The following is a 22,172-nucleotide window of genomic DNA, read 5'->3' as shown; positions in this document are numbered from 1 at the left end:
AAGCTGTGATACTTGCCAAAGGGGGCAGTACAAGATATTAACTCTGCAGGGTGCCCAAACTTTTGCAGGCGCCATTTTTTTGTTTTCTGTTATTTTGAAAGTGTAAATGATGGAAATAAAATCTAACTTTTGTTGACATATTATAAGAATGTCTAATCTGTAAGTTGATGCCTTTTGGAGATTTTTCCATCTTTCCTTGGCTTCTTTATGCACATTAATACAAATTTTTAGCTGGGGTGCCCAAACTTTCGATCCCCACTGTAGCAGGGGCATCTCATGGGGCCCCCTATTGACCCCGGGCCCTCGGGCAGTGCCCAAGTGCCTAAATGGTCAGTCTGCCCCTGGACATGAGATGATATAAGACATGAGATGGTAGAGATAGGGATGATATAAGACATGAGATGGTAGACAAGAGATGGTTGAGATAGGGATGATATAGACATGAGATGGTAGACAAGAGATGGTTGAGATAGGGATGATATAGACATGAGATGATAGACATGAGATGGTAGAGATAGGGATGATATAGACATGAGATGGTAGACAAGAGATGGTTGAGATAGGGATGATATAGACATGAGATGATAGACATGAGATGGTAGAGATAGGGATGATATAGACATGAGATGATAGACATGAGTTGGTAGAGATAGGGATGATATAAGACATGAGATGGTAGAGATAGGGATGATATAAGACACAAGATGCTAGAGATAGGGATGATATAAGACACGAGATGGTAGAGATAGGGATGATATAAGACAGGAGTTGGTAGAGCTAGGGATGGTATAGACATGAGATGATATAAGACAAGAGATGGTAGAGATAGGGATGATATAAGACATGAGATGGTAGAGGTAGGGATGATATAAGACATGAGATGGTAGAGATGATATAAGACATGAGATGGTAGAGATGATATAAGACATGAGATGGTAGAGGTAGGGATGATATAAGACATGAGATGGTAGAGGTAGGGATGATATAAGACATGAGTTGGTAGACATGAGTTGGTAGAGATAGGGATGGTATAGACGTGAGATGATAGACATGAGATGGTAGACAGAGATAGAGATGATAGACAGAGATAGAGATGATAGAGTGAAAGAGAGAGAGATAATAGATCCAAGAGATGATAAAGGTAAGAGCTAGAGATGATAAAGATTAGAGATAGGAGATGACCGAGAGAGACAACACTACCCGAATCAATTGTATTACATTTTTTTTAAAACCAGATGTAGCACCCTCCTAGGAAAGCTAGGGGAAGCTAGTTAATTATTTTTTCTAGACTGGAGGCTGAATAGCAGCCAGGAGAAATAACCAGAGTGGTCAAATTTGTGTCAGGGCTGAGAGGCTCTGCAGATCAGCTCTCTGTAACCTCCCCTTGATCTAGAGTCTTGGAGAAGTCCCTAGAACTCAGTGGGTGGGGGTGAGGAGTGTCTGGTCTGTATGCTTAAAGGATCTCAATTCCCAATTCCCAAGAAGCAGGCTTGGCAAGGGGTTGGGACAGCCATCAAGCATGTCTGAGCCTGCTCAGTAGGAGAAGGGGAGTTTAGGTGGAAGATGTGAGAGCAGGAGGCAAGTGTGGAGCCTGGGAGAAGGCCCAGTGGGAAGGGGTCTGCCTCCAGGTGGGATCTTGAAAAGAGGAAAGTTGCACCTCACGGGCCCCCCTGAGAGAGGACCACCTGTGGAGCTAGGGAAGGAGCCAGCCCAGCAGAAGGCTTGAAGGTAGCTACAGCTTACAGGAGAGGAACAGTGAGTACTTCTATACCCCCTGGACAGGGAATAGGGGAGAGGGCATTTGGGTGGAACCTAACTAGCCCCAGCTGGACTGTACTTTTAAAGTGTCAGACTCTAGATCCCCTTGTCCAAGGATTTTCAACACCACCTGTGACTGGCTAGCTCCCCAAGAAGAGAAGAGAACCCTTTTGAGCACTTGTAAATAGCTTCAGAAAGTTGTCCCCAGTTAAACAGTTCCTTGGGCATTCCATGTACCCCTCACCCCCATCCAAGTTTACACCCCCTAATAAAATCCAAACAGAAAAAACAAGATCAAGGACAGTTTATGGTCTCTGGAGTGCAGGTCTGGAATGAAGTGCATGTTGCATGACTATGCAGGACTAAAGGAGAACCCAAAACTTCAGCAACTACTAAGGGGGTAAGGCTACACAAGATTTTTTTTCTTGCAGTACTTAAAAAGTAGAACTTTAGGTAAAATAATAAAAATGGTCGGACAGGTGGGAATTTTAATGCAGAAGAGACATGCTTTGTCTCTTCTGCATTAAACTTACTTACCTGCCTGCCCGCCTCTGTACAGAGAGCCGTGCATACGCAACTCACTGTACGAATTCGGCAATGCCGAATCTGACTGAACTCCTGCTCATGCATGGGAGTGAAGTCATCTCTGCCTGGCCACTGATAGCGACCGGAGAACGAGACCCAGAAGCTGGGTGCTTGAGGATCTCAACAGCAGGGGGGGAGCAGAGAGGTGCCACATCGCTGGAGCGGAGTGGAGTATAGTTCCGTTTTAAGGTGTATCCAGGGGCAGACTGACAACTCACGGGGCCCCCGGGCAATAGGGGATTATGGGGCCCCTGTGTCCTTGCCCAAACTCAAAAAAGCCTATGAAAAAGGTACCAGGGGCATCTCATGGGGTCCCCTACTGACCCCGGGCCCTCGGGCAGTGCCCGAGTTTCCAAATTGTTAGTGCGCCCCTGGGTGTATCTAATGCTAAGCACTGATGTACTGCAGCTTACCAGTTCTTACATGTCATGGTTGTATTTGCTTTTGGTTCCCCTCACTATCTTTATTTTTAAAGGCCAAGTACACCTTTATGAATTTTTTTTTTTATAAATGCACATATTTTTGCAGGGAAAATAATTAGCATTTTTTTTTTTTTTGCACAAGAGCCTGCAAGGAACTGCACCCACAACCAGTGGATCATGGGTGCAAAGCCAGGCTTCTTCACACACTGCCAACAGCTCTCTTGCCTGGACCTTTGTATGGGCTTCTAGTTAGAGTTTTAGGCAGTGTGAACTGACTACGAGTATGCTGACCACAAGCCCGCGGTCCTTTGAAATTGTAAGTCCCATCTGCCAAAGTGGCAGATGGGACTTGTGATTCATTCATTCAGATTGCAGTGAATGAACGATGTGGCTGCGTGGGCAGAGCCATGCACAGCCATGCCATTTTCAAACTACGACAGCGGGTGCGGGGAGAGGAACTTTCGTCTGCTGTTACAGGGTTGAGGGTTTTGGCGGAGGGAGACGGGTGAATAGGAGCATGTTGCCACCCCCCCCCCCAAAAAAAAATGGGTGCAACATGCTCCTAAGGGCGACCTTTTCCTTCAACACTAATCCTGCCATACATACTTCCTGTCAGAGTGACAACCATATTGAGCAGCATTGTCCACCTAGAATAGGGGTGCGAGTTAGTTATTGGACAGCTATAATACTACACTTTCAATGGAATATATAAAAGACCAAAAGGTAGCAAATAGGAGACATTTATTGTTAGAGTTCACATGAACTTTAATCACCACTGAGGAAATTTGAACAAAAACAGTTTCTCTTACTTTCTGTTACAAAACTTTGCATATAAATAATATTTCTTCATACATTTAGGATATGTATTTTGCTACATTTTTGGTAAAAATAACGCAAATCTGTGTATATTAATGCAACACCCTCCTAGTTTAGAGTAGGCTATGTAAATTCAGTTAGCTCCATTGTAATCAGAGGGGCAGGGGTTAATTAATTAAGGGCTGCTCCGTGTTTCACAATATAAGTTGTTGTTCTGCTTCTTCCTTCTAGAGGCTTCTAGCATCATAGTGGGAGGGAACGAAGAACTGTCAGTCTGAATATTTATGGTGTTTCAGCCAATCCCTGGGGAGGTGTGCCCATAAAGAGGAGGGAGAGCCCATAAGTAGTCTGAGACATGAACGGCAGGGAAGTGTTCCTGGGTCCAGTCCTGCAGGAGAAGACCCAGGCTGAGGGACTCTGCCAATGGGGCAGAACTCTGGGAGAAAGTCAGTTTGAAGACACTGAGGTCCCAACTTTGCTTAGCTGGGGGGTCTATTTACAAGTCCTAGCATCAAATTGGGTCAGGAGAAGCTCATGGGAAAGATCAGGGAGGAAGCTGTGGGAGAGAGTCCAGATTCGGTGTAAATCTAAATCTCCCTCACTGGGAAGAGCTTGGGGGATAATCAGCAGGAGGCAACCAATGATCCTGTGGCTAAGTGAGTACAAGACCCCAGTGCTGCAAAGTGTGAAAGTGTGCTGCTTTAAACTCTGGAAGGAGTATAAGTCACAGTCAGCCTAGAAATCCTGTGGGACATTTCTTTGTGTAAGTGCAATCAGCAATCTGAGAAGTCATCAAGTTGTACAGTTTTAAATTTCCAGGATATATCCAAGTTCATAATTTCCAAATTTAAACACAATAAGAAACACCCTAGACGGAACCTTTCCCCATCTCTAACACTAACCCTGCCAGACAGGGAACCTGTCTCTACTCTAGCTTCTCTCATAAAGCGTGCCATATCCCGGGGCAGAGTCTTAAATAGACTCTGCTTGACCCAAGACTGCCACCTGGGCCACATGGGACCAAAGCATCCAACCTTCCTTGGTCATGCAGGACAGTGTGACCAAGGAAGGTTGGATGCTCTGGTCCCATGTGGTCCAGGTGGCAGTCTTGGGTCAAGGAGAGTTTATTTAAGACTCTGCCCCGGTTTTTGGCACGCTTTATGAGAGAAGCTAGAGTAGATACAGGTTCCCCGTCTGGCAGGGATAGTGTTAGAGATGGGGAAAGGTTCCGGAGGAGTAAGAAAAGAGAAGGGACCATGTCTACTTTCTCAGGAAGCTTCCCCTATTGGGTTGGACTTGCCAGGCTGCAATTCGCTCCTTGTGGCAGTGAGTCTACTTACTTCTGTATCTTCACTGCAGTCCTGTGAGTTTTCCTGGTCGGGTGAGCCTCCCTGCCAAGACTGCTTGTACTTTTGAATTGCTCTTACAGTACATCGCCTTTTGCAAATCAGAACTCTACATGCTTATTGCCCACTACACTGTGCTGCATTTACTCAACAAGCCTCTTTGCAATCACTTCTCCTCTAGTAATGGCTGCATGGCATTTCTCAGGGCAGGTTTTCTTATAGTGACAACAGTGGACCGTAACTGTGAGAATGGTCTGCTATAAGGTCATGGCCGGATCAAAGGGGGGTGCTGGGGTGGGCTATGCCCCAATCCCTTCCAGATTTCAGTTGCCCCCCAAAAGCCAACCGCAGTCTTCCTCCACCCTGGACACTGTGCCTGGTTGCTGAACTGTACTTCAGACAGGTGCACTTTTCCTGTCTTTGCTGCTGTAAACACAGTAAATATACTGTCCAGCTACGTTGATGATCGGGTGAGCAGGGAGCCCAACTGTCAGGAATGGACTGGCCAGCAATGGTGGGACTCACCTGCCTTTTGATCTGCAGTACCAGGGCTGGCCAGCGGGTGCTCCCAGCAATCAGAGACTCAACTTTGCAGCCAGCTAACACCTGGAACTGATTATGCTGGGGTATTTAAGGGATGGACAGACCCGCAGACTCTGCCTTGGTGTTGTGTTTGTCCTGGGCCCTGTATCTGTCCTGCATCCTGTTTCTGTTCCTTTGCTGACCCTGCCTGATCTGAACCGCTGCTGACTTCTCCTGCTCTGATCCCAGCTCGCTCCTGACCATCCCTCTGCCTGACCCTCTGTACCACGCTGCTTGCTACCTGTTCTGATCCCTGGCTTGTGACCCTGACCATCCCTCTGCCTGACCCTCTGTACCACGCTGCCCGCTACCTGCTGAACCTGGCCTGTGACCCCGACCATTCTCCGCTTGCTCCCCCTGTACCTACCTGCCCTATTGATATTGACCCGGCCTGCCTGACGACGCTTGCTTGTATGTACTGTTATCTGTGGGTGGTTGGTTTGGTTTGTTTGCACTGTATTATGTTTTAGTATTGCACTGCATTTATGTTTGTATTGTTAGTGTTAATAAATTATATTGTTTATCACATATCTGAAGTCTGCGTTTCCCTGCGTCAGTCACACACCTCTGGTCACACCTGGGAGCCCTGACACCAACGGTCTAGGTGAGGCTTCCTGTAACACGCCCCTGTCATCTAATCTGGTTAGGTTGCCCCTCGGGGATCTACAAGCCAAGAAGCAACATCCTGATACTACATACTGCCCTAGTCTAACACTACACTGCATCTATACTGTCCTAACCTGCCATTATACACCCTAACCTGCTACTATGATGTCCTAACCTGCTACTATGATGTCCTAACCTGCTACTATGATGTCCTAACCTGCCACTATATAGCCCTAACCTTCCACTACACTGCCCTAACCGGCCACTATACTGCATCTATACTGTCCTAACCTGCCGCTATACTGTCCTAACCTGCCATTATATGCCCTAACCGGCCACTATACTGCATCTATACTGTCCTAACCTGCCATTATACACCCTAGCCTGCCACTATACTGTCCTAACCTGCTACAATGATGTCCTAACCTGCCACTATACTGCTACTGCATTGCCCTAACCTGCCGCTATACACACCAACCTGCCACTATACTGTCCTAACCTGCTACTATGATGTCCTAACCTGCCACTATACTGCTACTGTATAGCCCTAACCTTCCACTATACTGCCCTAACCTGCCTCTATATTGCTCTAACCTACCACCAGGGGCGGACTGACAACTCATGGGGTCCTCAGGCAATAGGGGATCATGGGGCCCCTGTATCCTTGCCCAAACTCAAAAAAGCCTATGAAAAAGGTACCAGGGGCATCTTATGGGGCCCCCTACTGACCCCGGGCCCTCGGGAAGTGCACGAGTTTCCAAATGGTCAGTCTGCCCCTGCCTACCACTATACTGCCCTAACCTGCCACCATACTGCCCAAACCTGCCACCATACTGCCCAAACCTGCCACCATACTGCCCAAACCTGCCACCATACTGCCCAAACCTACCATACTACTCAAAACTGCCACTATACTACTCAAACCTGCCACTATACTACCCTAACCTGCCTCTATACTCCTTTAACCTGCCACCATACTGCCCAAACCTGCCTCTATACTCCTTTAACCTGCCACCATACTGCCCAAACCTGCCACCATACTGCCCAAACCTGCCACCATACTGCCCAAACCTGCCACCATACTGCCCAAACCTGGCCACTTTTAGTTTCCTCCGCTGGTGCTTTCTACAGCACAGGAGCACAAGTTGGAGACAGAACTGGCCAAACTTACAGCAGGATCACCAGATAGTGTATTGAAGGCTGCATATTTCAAAACATTTAAAATAATTCTTGAAATACCAGTGACCTCATTCTGTCCCCTCCCATTACAATTCTCTCTCCTTCCTCCTCTTCAGAAATGACCCGTGATATTTTTACCTGCAAGATCACCCAGGAATGACCCATCTCTGAGCCACGCCAACCTCTACCTACCGGGAACATGGGCTATGCCATCTTGACTGCCACCCTTCTACTTCTCATACAGTTCAGTGAGTGATCTTTACTATCTACTTAACCTATCTATACATAATAACAGTATTTCCCGATCAGTGATCACATTCCTTTTGGCTACTGAAAGTAGTAAAGGTGACCAACACAGGTTTATAATAAAGCTGCTCAAGACCCCAGAACCTAGGGAGCCCCAAAAAGTCCAGCATATAGCAAGCCATTTCAGCTACTCAAGTCTTTGGACCTTTAATTCAGAAGGTGATCAGCAATGAAAGCCTTCATATTCTTCTATGTAGAGTGTAAGGCTTTTTTTTTTTTTAAGTTTCGAATATTATAGGAAAGTGTTAGGACCCCCCGGTCAGTTTTTTCTTACTCTCAGTTTTCCCACTGGAGAGTTTCACCCCATCTGTTAGTCCTGGTGCAATGGTGTAACAATAGGCTTTGGGGCCTGGGGGGCGAAAGGGGCCTGGCTAGGGGGCTTTTAAGGCAACTTAACCATAGAAAATCTGTGTGCGTGTGAAGAGAATACAAATCCAATACTATAGCAGGTGGTGCAGCAAGGAAAATGTGGGTAGATGTATTGCCCTCAGAGCTCCTGCTCATCCTGAAACTAACCCTGTATGCCCAAAGCAGTCTTCCTAGGGCTGAAAAAATCCCATAATGCTTCTTCAGGTAAACATTGACAGCGGTTTGTAGGTCGGCCAAAAAATACCCCACAATTTAAAATGTTTGCATTTGGGTTATAGAGCAATTGTGTGCAGTGGTGCTGACTATGTCACCTTATAAAATATTCTGATGGCCTTTATTATTGGTGCTGCAATATGTTTTTATTTTATTGACAACTACGTCAGCTCTTGCATACTTACTCGAGGTGTGTGTGTGGGTGTGTGTGCGTCTTAGAATTTATATGGAGGTCCTGAGATTTGAGAAAACATTTTTGTTGTCAGAGATCAAGAAGGAATGGGAACTCTCCCAATGGGTAAAGACTTTGGAGAGATTTCCTCCACTCGTGTCTCTGACACAAGAAATTAAGTCTCCTTGATGGGACACAGACTTCCATTTTTGCATACACCTTAAAACTGGCTGTAGATTTTTTTTTTCACTGGGTGAAAAAAAAAAAACCTAAAAAGGCACTAATTCCTCAACCACACGAATGAGGTGGATGGAGGAATTTCCCCAATTGGGACCCACCGCTGTCAGAATACACTGATCAGGGGTAGGCAACCTTAAAGAGGTGGAGGTCTACCTGAACAACATGGGAAGAAGTCAAAGATCACTGAGCACAGTTTCACTTCCTCACACCTGATTTAAACCTCTAATTGTTGTACGCAGGGGCGGACTGACAACCCATGGGGCCCCCGGGCAATAGGGGATCATGGGGACCCTGTGTCTTCGCCCACACCCAAAAAAGCCAATGAAAGGTACCAGGAGCATCTCATGGGGCCCCCTACTGACCCCGGGCCTTCGGGCAGTGCCCGAGTGCTCGAATGGTCAGTCCGCCCCTGGTTGCACTTGTCACAATCATGTGCATTGCATGGCAATGGATTGTATGGATTTTTCAAGGGTTTAAATCAGATGGCGAGGAGGCAACATATCTCCTCCTTACCACCTGTCAAACACACTTGGATCACTTTGTGCCTGCTGCACTTGTGGATGAGCTTAACTGCATCTGCAGCACCCTTAGGGCTTGTCCACACGTAAAGTCGGGTGGTGGTAAAATACTCTGGTTGAGTTGCAGTTTTACTGCCGCCAATCATTACCCTCTTTAGCTGCTGAAGCACAGCAGTCACAGCAGAAATTAAACGCCCTGTTGCTATTGGTGGGTACTACCACCTACCAATCACAAACTATTCAAGTAAACGGGCCACCCCGCAACTGCATGCTTCTTCGGGGTTCAAGGGGTTGGTGAGAAAGCAACACATAGCTGCCTGTTTAACCCCTTGTTTGCTGTATTGTACAAGGTTGTAGGGTACTTGCAGAGCAGCCTCATTCACTTAAATGGGTCATGCTTGGCAGGTGCTGCACCAACCAACCATGACAGGGCGTAGGAATTGGCACTACAGAGGAGACATTGGCTTATGTGGCTTTTGTTCCCTACTACAGCTCCAACTTTACAAGTAGTCCCTCTACATTGCACTCTGATGCTCTGGGATGGCGAGTCAACAAGCCCTGACTGATTTATCAGTCACCTGGCCGAGATCTACTGGTAGATCAGGATCTACAGGTTGCTGACCCCCGCTGTAGCCGATTGACATTTTCCAGCACGTTCCTTCAACAGGAGAAGATCAACTTCTGTCAAGTGGGGATGGCCACACACTGATTGATTGAAAATCAGCCAGTTTAACAGGGACTAGCTGAATTTCAGTGTATGGCCAGCTAAAGGCTCCTTTCACATGGCCCATGTGTGAGCAGGCTAGTTGATTTTTACCCAAGATAGAATAAAAGGTACACTGAGCCAAGGAAGGGGGCAAAATTATCTGGATAAGCAGAAGTAACAAATAACACGTGGAAGACAGCGGCAAGGTGCTCACTTCACAGTTCCAGACAATATGGCAACAGAGCACCAATAGTAAGCTCGTAAGAGTAGGGCCCTCTTACCCCTCGTACGCTGTCTGTCTTTGTTGTACTGTGCCATGTATTGTCCCCCCCTATTGTACAGCGCTGAGCAAACCCTTTGGCGCTATATAAACTCGTAGTAATAATAATAATAATAATAATAATAATATCACTGGAAACCTGGGTACAATAGGTCTTACAACGTTGGCGGTAGTGTAACACAGCAGCATCCGATGAAGGGGGTGGCCAATAGGCAGAACAGAGGTGGAGATGCCATTAGGAAACTGACACAAAGGTCCTTGTCCCAACTCTCTAGAGTTCCCAAATGGTAGAATCAGGTGTGGTGTCCCTGCACTACCCTTCCTCAACAAGAACCTCTCCCTAGCATTACATACACTGTACCTAGCCAACAAGGATCTTGTTCATACACTATCCACTGCACACAATGTGTGGCAACTGCAATGGGACAGCGCTATTCATTAGCATTGCCCTCACTAAAGACGGCCAAGGAGGTCAGCCAAGGCAGCAGCATCCAATCAGACCACTTGTCAGGGCTCCGGGAATGACCAGAGGTGTGTGGACCGACACAGGGAAACACAGACTTCAGGTATAGCGTGTAAACAAGATAATTTATTAAGGACAACACAAACATAAACACAGTGCAACAAACCAAACCCAAAACTAACACAAATACATACAACAAGGTGAAACAAACCCAAACCTAAACTGATATATATATATATATATATATATATAGAGAGAGAGAGAGAGAGCACAACGTAGTCAGACGGGCCGTGTCCGTAGCTAACGGGCAAACGGTACCAGGAGCGAGCGGAAGAGAGGTCAGGAATAGCCGATGTCAGGACAGGTGGAGTTCATTCAGAGTCAGGTTCAGAGTCAGGATCAAAGCAGGATCAGGCAGGAAGCAGACAGGATGCAGGTACAGGGGCTCATGGGAAACATACACCAAGGCACTGATCACAGGCCTGGTCCTGCTTAAATACACCTCCTGCAATCAGCCTCAGGTGATGGCCTGATTGCAGGAGTAAGATTCTGGCTGCTGAGAGCACCCGCTGGCCAGCCTTGGTACTGCAGCCCACAAGGCAGGTGAGTCCCACCACCATTGGCGAGTCCATTCCTGACACCACTGCTCCCCTGATGACACCTATAAAGGATTCAGAGGAACAAAGCTCCTCTCAACCTCCATTCCCTTCTGCACAGTGGCCAGCTGAACAGCACCACCAACAGCAGGGAGGACAAACAGCACCCACCTACACATCTGCTCTGTTCAGCAGGTGAGCTATGGTAAATCTCATCCTGAATCAGAGCTAAACTTCTAACCTAACGCCATCCTTTGACCCAATCTAATGGACACACACTCCGATAACCCACTGTGATAATACCCGTGACCTTGTATCCTCCCGCTTCTATTCGCTCTGCAACACCCCTTTCTTCTCTCAGATCATAACCTGGTCGGTTGCAACATCTCATCTTCCACCATTCATCATTCCAATCAGCAAACCATTACCCTTAGAAAATTTCACTACTTTAAAGTGTTCCTAAACCCCGGACCCTGCATTCACTATATCCATTCTCCCCGGACCCTGCATGCACTATATCCTCTCTCCCCGGACCCTACATGCACTATATCCGCTCTCCCCGGACCCTGCATTCACTATATCCGGTCTCCCCGGACCCTGCATTTACTATATCCGCTCTCCCCCGGACTCTGCATTCACTATATCCGCTCCCCCCGGACCCTGCATTCACTATATCTGGTCTCACCGGACCCTGCACTCACTATATCCGCTCTTCCCGGACCCTGCATTCACTATATTTGGTCTCCCCAGACCCTGCATTCACTATATTTTGTCTCCCCAGACTCTGCATTCACTATATCCGGTCTCCCACAGTACACAGAACTGCAATTATTTTAGTAAATATAAAATGCTAAATACCATTTCTCATCAGCAGTATATAGCAGTCTTGTGACTTCTATCAGTGTCTAGCAGAGCACGGATTACAGTTTGTAGGAGGAGTTTTATTTCTGCTCTAGGAGGATGCAGGGCCCCTGACCTCTGTCTGGACAGTGCCGATTGGCCCTGTGCTTATCACATGCACCCTCCCAAGAGAAAAAAAAAAACCTCTCTAGCAACACACACACCAAACTGAGCATGTGCACATTGTCCCCAAAGCTCTGTTTTATCAGCAGATGGATTGGGGGCAGTAGAAGAAGGGGAGGATCAGAGAGGACAGGATCAAACAGCCTTTTTAAACAAGGCAGAGGATTAACCCTTCAACATTTAGTATAACAAGCATGCATTACCGCATATACAGACTGATTTTGTGGGTTTAGTAACACTTTAAACCTTCTTCTATCTTTTCAGACTACCTCTGTGAGGAAATCTCACCCTTGCCTTACCCTGACCTACCTACTTCTGTCTAGAACAGCTTGTGTTTATTGTCCCTAAATGCACTCATTTAGCCCAGCCTACTCCAACCCTGGCAAACAGATAACACAACATAATAATGAGATTCCAATTACAAAAAATATCTGTCTGTTGCATTTAAATTCAAACACGATTTGCCGATGTATCGCGCTCTAGTTTAGGCAGAATTTTTTGTCAGTTACTCAGAGGCTTGTTAGAAGCCTGGGATGAGTCAGCTTGAGAGTGAGGTTACCTGAGATAAGGTTGGAAGGCTCTACAGGGCAGGGCTTCTGTTGCCCTCCTACCTTTCTAGAAACTGCTCAAACTTTCTAGAAGAGAAGGGCAGGAGGCCTGGATTTGTATGTTTGAGGGAACCTGACCAATCCCCAGGCAGGAGGCCTGGCATGATGACTAGGTCAGCCCTTAAATGTGGGAGAGCCTGATCAGCTGTCAAGGTCCTACCTTTTCCCTGAGGTTATGTTACTCCATGTGCTGGCGTCCATCTTGGATTTCTGCTGAGCATGGTGGGAATCCTTTATGCCTTCAGGTATCTGAGGTCCATCCCCCAGAGGGGTGCGGCTGATGACATATAAGCCTGTGTTCCGCACATGCTCTTTGCACTTGTGTCTTGTGTCTTTGTGTCGCTATTACTCTGTTCTGACTCTCGTGACTCTCCTGGAATCTGACTCAGCTTGTGACTCGACTATTCTTTGTGCTCTCCTTTGTTCTGACCCTCTGTTGCTGAACCCGGCTCGTGACCTGTGATTCTCGTCTGCTGTCCTGTACCGTTTTGTCCCGTTGTTGTTGACCCGGCCTGCCTGACTACTCTTTGGTCTTTTCCACCAGCTACACGCCATTGGCGGCGGCCATTACCGCAACTGAGGTGTCTCGGGGGCCGCGACCTGGTTCCTGGCTGCGTCAAGTCCATCCCCACCATCAGGGGCCCTGGTGAAGGGCAGCCTGGGACTTAGACTCCGCGCCCTGAGGGACTGTGGGTGGTGGTTGTCGTCAGCCAGTGCGTTACATTGTTAGGCCTGCCTGTCCGTTCCTCAGCTCCTGCCCTAACATCAGCAGATGAGTTGTTTGAGTCGGGTGGAAGATGGATTGAAGGAAGGTGCTGGTGTGTGGAACCTGGGAGAGGGCCCCAGTGGAGGGAGGGCTGCCTACAGGCTGAAGCTGGACAGAAGAATCTCCACTGTCCCACAGTCTGCTAGGTGAGCCTGTCAACAGGGAAGGGGCCAGCCCAGAGTAAGGCCTGAAAGCAGCTGCAACCCATTATGCTACAGGAAAAGGACAGTGTGAGTACTTCTACACCCCCTGGGCCAAAGAAGGAAGAGGGTGGTCAGGCGCAATACCCAACTAGTTCTCATCTGAGACTACTTCACCGTAGATCTTGGAATCCCTTGCCCAGGGATACCCTCAGGACAGCCGGGTAGATGAGGAGTGTTTCATCTGGGGTTTGAGGAGATTCACCAAAGGGGACTCAGTGCTCCTTACTAAAACTGTTGCTGATTTTTGTCCACATTTTGTACATTTTTCTTTGCTAATAAGTCCTCAAAGTTCTACAGTTCCTTGGGCATCCCATATACCCCTGGGATCCAAGTTGTTAACCCCTAATAAACACAACAAAACCAAGCTCAAGGACTGTTTTACTGACTGGGAGAAAGTGGAAAATGAGTGTGGTCTGGCTGTGCAGAGCTTAGGAGAACCCAACAAAAATACAGTGGTCCTCAAGAGGCTAGAGTTACACCCATCAGCATACAACAGATGAGAGGAATTCCAATTACATACCAGATTCACCCGGTAGTGTTTTATACAGTTCAATGAACCCTTTGAAATTAAATTTCACATATATTCTGACTCCAATTGTTGTGGTAGTGACTATCCCTTCCTGAGACCTCCAAGCCTGGCCTGAATATCGTAGAGACACTCTCGAAGGACAACCTTCGTCAGAAAGCTGAACTCGTCAAACAACTTGAAATTCACAAATGTCTCTAATGCATGCAGAACACTTGAGGCAATAGAAGAAAATGCTGTAGACGTGAGATACTGTAGAAGTGTCAAAAGATGGTCAAAAATGGAGCATTGACTTTTCCTATCCCCAGTGTGTTCTTTTAGGAGGAAGGAGTAGAGAAGCCCAGACATAGGAAATTACATCACAAGGAGGGGGAGGGAATGCAGAAGATAACACAAATACAAAAATGGTGGTCATTAGGTGGCAACATATTAAACAACAAAAAAAAAAAAATAACCTGAGAACAATATCGGCTATGCATATAGAAAAGATACATTTCCTCTTACCTTTCATTGAGTTGCTTGAACAGTAATGTTGTAATTCATAATCACTAAAACAAAGGAAAAAGAAATGTCAAAAAGTAAAAAAAAAAAAAAAAAAAAAAAAAAAGTGAAAAGTTTAGGCATTGCATTTAAACATTTTGAAACTCTTTGATCCCTAAAGTATGACTAAAAGGCAAAACTTTTTTTTCAGCTCAAAATGGTGTGGAGAGGGATTCGAATACTAATCAGTTTTTATTGTGGTCTGTGCCCCCCCCCTCCCCGTTAAAGAGATCCACCCTCTCTATTTGTCCTATTCATCGTTATTATTGAAAGTGAAAGGAAAAAAAAAAAAAAAAAAAAAAAAATCACACATTTTGGGTTGTCCCAGAAAAGTTATTATTATTATACAGGAATTACAGTCAGGTCCATAAATATTGGGACATGGACACAATTCTAACATTTTTGGCTCTATACACCACCACAATGGATTTGAAATGAAACGAACAAGATGTGCTTTAACTGCAGACTGTCAGCTTTAATTTGAGGGTATTTACATCCAAATCAGGTGAACGGTGTAGGAATGACAACAGATTGCATATGTGCCTCCCACTTGTTAAGGGACCAAAAGTAATGGGACAATTGGCTTCTCAGCTGTTCCATGGCCAGGTGTGTGTTATTCCCTCATTATCCCAATTACAATGAGCAGATAAAAGGTCCAGAGTTCATTTCAAGTGTGCTATTTGCATTTGGAATCTGTTGCTGTCAACTGTCAAGATGAGATCCAAAGAGCTGTCACTATCAGTGAAGCCATCATTAGGCTGAAAAAACAAAACAAACCCATCAGAGAGATAGCAAAAACATTAGGCGTGGCCAAAACAACAGTTTGGAACATTCTTAAAAAGAAGGAACGCACCGGTGAGCTCAGCAACACCAAAAGACCCGGAAGACCACGGAAAACAACTGTGGTGGATGACGGAAGAATTCTTTCCCTGGTGAAGAAAACACCCTTCACAACAGTTGGCCAGATCAAGAACACTCTCCAGGAGGTAGGTGTATGTGTGTCAAAGTCAACAATCAAGAGAAGACTTCACCAGAGTGAATACAGAGGGTTCACCACAAGATGTAAACCATTGGTGAGCCCCAAAAACAGGAAGGCCAGATTAGAGTTTGCCAAACGACATGTAAAAAAGCCTTCACAGTTCTGGAACAACATCCTATGGACAGATGAGACCGACATCAACTTGTACCAGAGTGATGGGAAGAGAAGAGTATGGAGAAGGAAAGGAACTGCTCATGATCCTAAGCATTACACCTCATCAGTGAAGCATGGTGGTGGTAGTGTCATGGCGTGGGCATGTATGGCTGCCAATGGAACTGCTTCTCTTGTATTTATTGATGATGTGACTGCTGACAAAAGCAGCAGGATGAATTCTGAAGTGTTTCGGGAATATTATCTGCTCATATTCAGCCAAATGCTCCACAACTCATTGGACGCTTCACAGTGCAGATGGACAATGACCCAAAGCAGACTGCAAAAGCAACCAAAGAGTTTTTTAAGGGAAAGAAGTGGAATGTTCTGCAATGGCCAAGTCCATCACCTGACCTGAATCCGATTGAGCATTTCACTTGCTGAAGACAAAACTGAAGGGAAAATGCCCCAAGAACAAGCAGGAACTGAAGACAGTTGCAGTAGAGGCCTGGCAGAGCATCACCAGGGATGAAACCCAGCGTCTGGTGATGTCTATGCGTTCCACACTGCAGGCTGTAATTGACTGCAAAGGATTTGCACCCAAGTATTAAAAAGTGAAAGTTTGATTATAATTATTATTCTGTCCCATTACTTTTGGTCCCTTAACAAGTGGGAGGCACATATGCAAACTGTTGTCATTCCTACACCGTTCACCTGATCTGGATGTAAATACCCTCAAATTAAAGCTGACAGTCTGCAGTTAAAGCACATCTTGTTCGTTTCATTTCAAATCCATTGTGGTGGTGTATAGAGCCAAAAATGTTAGAATTGTGTCCATGTCCCAATATTTATGGACCTGACTGTATATGGCGCCAACAGTTTGCTCAGCACTTTACAATATAACGGGAGACAATACAGCAACTATACAGTTCAATACAAGAAGGAAAGGAGGGTCTGATCCTGGGAGCTTACAATCTAGAAGGGAGGGGCTAGTGGTACAAAAGTTAGTAACTGTGGGAGATGGACTGGTAGGAGGAGTAGAAGATTCCATTATTAGCTGAGGGCAGTATAGGCTTCCCTGAAGAGATAGGTTTTCAGAGATTGCCTAAAAGTGAGCAGAGTAGGCAATAGTCTGATAAATTGGGGTAGAGAGTTCCAGAGGATGGGGGAAGCTCTGGAAAAGTCCTGGAGACGAGCATGAAAAGTGGACATTTTCCAATGGGAACACTAGTTATGGTGACCTGGGGGTCCCCAAGGAATTCCCTTAATTTGCAGGGATTGCCTCTCACTTCCTATTGGCTATAGGACAGGAAATGAAGGTAAATCTCCATCTCTACTTTAAAGGAAAGCTGTGCTAAATTTTGGGAGTTCCTACTGGTGACCCTTTTTTTTTTTAAAACGCTAGCTTCTCTCTGCTCCATAGTTTGTAAAGTAAAGGCTTATTTTTTTTCTAAGAAAAAAAAAACCATATATACTTACCTGCCGTGTGCCGTGGTTTTGCACCGCGTAGTCCGGATCCTCCCTTTCTCGGGTCCCCTGCCGGCACTCCTGGCCCCTCCCTCCAGTCGGGTGCCCCCACAGCAAGCAGCTTGCTATGGGGGCACCCACTGCTCCATGTGTCCATTCACATGGAGCCGCGGCTTAGCGCCGCCTCCCTCTCCTCATTGGCTCACTGGCTGTGATTGCCAGCAGTGGGAGCTGATGGCTCCCACTTCTGTCTCAGACAATGAGGTGAGAGAGTCCTGGGATAGCCAAGACTCCAGTGTACATCGCTGGATCAAGAGGGGGCTTAGGTGAGTATTGGGGGGGGCTGATGCACAGAGAAGGTTTTTTACCTGCATGAAGGTAAAAAAAAAAAACCTTGAGCCTTTAGAACCACTTTAACTGGCCCGAGTAGTAGCATGCGTTCATTTTAAACGGCACCCCATTGCACCTTCAGAACGAAGCTCAATTAGAACACACCACAATGCACAATAGGTGTTGCAATACCCTGCCAAACCACCCCCCCCCCCCAAAAAAAAAACAAAAAAAAAAAAACTGTGCCTAAATTTTTGTTTACACAAAACCTATGCTTTGCAGTGCGTTCAGGCATGATTGGGCCCCTAGCTGGCTGCCCAGGATTCCTAGCACAGGGGTGCAAATACACGAGAAAACAGTCACAGAGTTTACGAACAGCGTGATTTTCATCCAATTTTTGTTGCCCATTTGCTTGGAAAAATGGCTCTCATTCTGTCCTTGCTCACCTGTAGATTTTATAGTTAGCAGATCCCATACCACCGTATTACATGTTATCATTTTAGGTTTGTGAACTATTTGCAGGCAATGGAATGGATCTGATAAACATAACAAGTCCAGATCCTTCTCCAACTGTACTGATCGGAGATCCCATCAACCTGATCATTTCCTACAACTCAACTCCCAGCCTGATTATATGGACCGCCAACAGCAACATTGTGGCTATATGGAGAAGCCAAGGCCAGTCGATTGCTGCCAGCTACAAGAATCGGCTGACACTAAAGAAACAATATATACTTATCAATGGTTCCACCATGGAAGACTCTGGAGAATACATGGTCACCGTTAACGATGCAAGTGGCAATTCTGGCTCCTTCACATTCGATGTGGTTGTCAAAGGTGAGTCTTTTGGCTTCCCTTGGCTAAAAATTACAATGCTTGACTAAATACGGGAGTAGCATGTAACATGGTCCAAAAGGTGGGGTGAGCCTTTAACCATTTCAATACCGTGCAATTTTACACCTTCCTGCCCAGGCCATTTTTCAGGTTTCAGCGCTCTCACACTTTGAATGACAATTGCGCGGTCATACAACATTGTACCCAAACTAAAATTCTATCATTTTCTTCACACAACTAGAGCTTTCTTTTGGTGGTATTTAATCACCGCTGGGGTTTTTATTTTTTGCTAAATTAACAAAAAAAGACCAAAAAATTTGAAAAAAACCCCACATTTTTCTTTGTTTCTGTTATAAACATTTACAAATAAATAATTGTTCTTCATAAATTTAGGCCGAGATGTATTCTGCTACATGTCTTTGGTGAAAATAACCCAAATTAGGATGTATTATTTAGTTTGTAGGAAAGTTATAGAGTTCACAAACTATGGTATAGATCTGAATATTGATCAATCCTGAAGTACTGACAGCCAATCTAATTTCTTGAGGTACAAGAATGTCAGAACAGTACAGATATCCCCCAAATGACCCCTTTTTGCAGAGTAGACAGTCTGACGTACTTCATAAGAGGCATGGCGAGTTTTTTGAAGTTGTATTTTTTTTGTCATAATTTTTCGGAAAATGAAAAAATTAAAAAAATTATTTTCACTATTTTTTTTTTTACATACTGTCACCAGTGCAGTACAGCGTCATCATATAACTGGCATGGTGGTGAACAGGGACACTGACTGGTGACAGTATGAAAAAAAAAATATATATTTTTTTTATTTTAATTTTTTTATTATATTTAATTTTTTATTACTTTTTTTAAATTTTTTTTTAAAATTTTTACCATAGTAACATTGTACTACTTTGGGGAAGTGATCAGTATTTTTTTTTTTTTTTACACAATTTGCTTATAGCAAAGAATTACTTTGCTATAAGCAAGCATTTACCTGAATGAAATCGATTCATTCAGCTTTTTTTTTTTTTTTGTGCTTAGCTGTGATTTGGTCACAGCCAATCAAATGACATGTGCATATGACCTGCTGTGACCATTCACAGCTGGGCACTAGTATACAATGGATGGCATGAAAGAAGCCATCCATTGTTTACAACTGTCATGTGACCTGCTGTGATTGGTCACAGCAGGTCACATGGTACCAACAACAGGAGCCGGTACTCGGATCTGTCATCGGCCGTGTCTGAGGTACACGGCCGGTGACAGATCACGCTGCTGCGCCGCTCTGCATTAGCGCAAACTGCGCATGTGCGGGAACACGCCAAATGGCGTGCACCCGGAATGCAGCAACACTTTTGAAGCCGCCAAACGGCCATTGGCCGGGCGGCAAATGGTTAAGATTGACCTTATACTTTATAGTATTCAACCATTCAGGTCTTATGCTATAGAATGGTATTGAATGGTTGAGGTAGAGAAAAGAATATCCTGATGAATATTTGCAACTAGGCAATTATTTCAGCTTACTATCAGATTAAACTATGGCAAAAATGAAGGAAACCAATGTTTCTAGTATAAAAAAAGAAAAAAAGAACCCAGAAAGTGCAACCTGCTAGTAGAACAAGTAGAATGAAGATGGAGAAATAGATGGCCATCTCTGGGCCATTGGGTGTTGTAGTTGTTCGTAGTATATTATCATAGAGCAGTTTTGTGAAGACATGGAACACACAACCAGTGGTGTATTTAGGTTTTGTGCTGCCCTAGGCAACACAAAAATTGTCTGCCCCCACGCACACCGACCAACACCCACCCCCTTCCCCCTCCCGTGGAGAGAGCCTGACATTGACCAACAACACCCCTGCCCTTTCACTACCCTTCCCCCTGGTGATAGAGAGAAAGACACCTATCTTCACAGCTCTGGACATCCCCGGAAAAGAGAGTTAGGCTCTACATACACCATCCAGCAGCCCGCAGCCTCTCTCGGGTCCCACCTGGTTCCCCTTCGACCATCCTTTCTTCTGGGGGAGGTGCTGCCCCCCTGAAAAATGCCACCCTAGGCAAGTGCCTTGTGGTAAATACACTACAGTAGTAGTTAATAGGTATATTTGGTTATTTAAATCGAAAAAACACAGCGCCCAGGACCAATCTACTAACAAACAATTTTAAGTGAAATGCTGCTGTGCACAGGTATATAAACCAAAACAAATTTTCTCAGTATAAACCAGCACAAAACACAAGTGTTACAATAATAAGTGAATAAAAATTATTTATAAAATAATAATTTTATAAAGTCCAGTGATAAATGTAAGTGACCACAAACCCGTGACATATAAAAACTAAAAAAATTAAAAAAACATTTTTAAATTTATTTCATAAATCAAAAGTCCAGTGATCCCCAAGAAAACTTTCTAAAAAATAAACTTCAGTGCTTCAAATAATTCTTCCACCATCTTGAGAACGCCCTGTGGGTGGGGTTTTACTCACCATTATCTGGTGAGTGCGGTTTATGTTGGTTTCGGCACTGGTGGATGGTGGAAGAATTATTTGAAGCACTGAAGTTTATTTTTTAGAAAGTTTTCTTGGGGCTCACTGGACTTTTGATTTATGAAATAAATTTAAAAAACATTTTTTAATTTTTATATGTCACGGGTTTGTGGTCACTTACATTTATCACTGGACTTTGAATATAAAATTATTATTTTATAAATAATTTTTAAAGTCCAGTGATAAATGTAAGTGACCACAAACCCGTGACATAAAAAAACTAAAAAAATTAAAAAAACATTTTTAAATTTATTTCATAAATCAAAAGTCCAGTGATCCCCAAGAAAACTTTCTAAAAAATAAACTTCAGTGCTTCAAATAATTCTTCCACCATCTTGAGAACGCCCTGTGGGTGGGGTTTTACTCACCATTATCTGGTGAGTGCGGTTTATGTTGGTTTCGGCACTGGTGGATGGTGGAAGAATTATTTGAAGCACTGAAGTTTATTTTTTAGAAAGTTTTCTTGGGGCTCACTGGACTTTTGATTTATGAAATAAATTTAAAAAACATTTTTTAATTTTTATATGTCACGGGTTTGTGGTCACTTACATTTATCACTGGACTTTGAATATAAAATTATTATTTTATAAATAATTTTTAAAGTCCAGTGATAAATGTAAGTGACCACAAACCCGTGACATATAAAAACTAAAAAAATTAAAAAAACATTTTTAAATTTATTTCATAAATCAAAAGTCCAGTGATCCCCAAGAAAACTTTCTAAAAAATAAACTTCAGTGCTTCAAATAATTCTTCCACCATCTTGAGAACGCCCTGTGGGTGGGGTTTTAATCACCATTATCTGGTGAGTGCGGTTTATGTTGGTTTCGGCACTGGTGGAAGAATTATTTGAAGCACTGAAGTTTATTTTTTAGAAAGTTTTCTTGGGGCTCACTGGACTTTTGATTTATGAAATAAATTTAAAAAACATTTTTTAATTTTTTTAGTTTTTATATGTCACGGGTTTGTGGTCACTTACATTTATCACTGGACTTTAAAAATTATTTATAAAATAATAATTTTATATTCACTTATTATTGTAACACTT

General features: G+C 44.5%; 1 protein-coding gene across 1 annotated transcript in view; it reads left to right on the top strand.

Annotated features, from left to right (window-relative positions):
• Positions 1-22,172, top strand: part of LOC149432724 (hemicentin-1-like) — a 51,042-nt gene that overhangs the window by 15,902 nt on the left and 12,968 nt on the right. The window contains exon 7 of the mRNA XM_089665027.1: positions 18,272-18,586. Within this exon, the coding sequence (XP_089521153.1) occupies positions 18,272-18,586 (315 nt within the window). The remainder of the gene's footprint in view (positions 1-18,271; positions 18,587-22,172) is intronic.

The sequence above is a fragment of the Staurois parvus genome, unplaced genomic scaffold (assembly GCF_062004578.1).
Source record: "Staurois parvus isolate SC_StPar_1 unplaced genomic scaffold, SC_StPar_1.0 ptg002113l, whole genome shotgun sequence".
NCBI classification, from domain to species: Eukaryota; Metazoa; Chordata; class Amphibia; order Anura; family Ranidae; genus Staurois; species Staurois parvus.
This window is presented reverse-complemented; position numbering and strand designations above follow the sequence as displayed.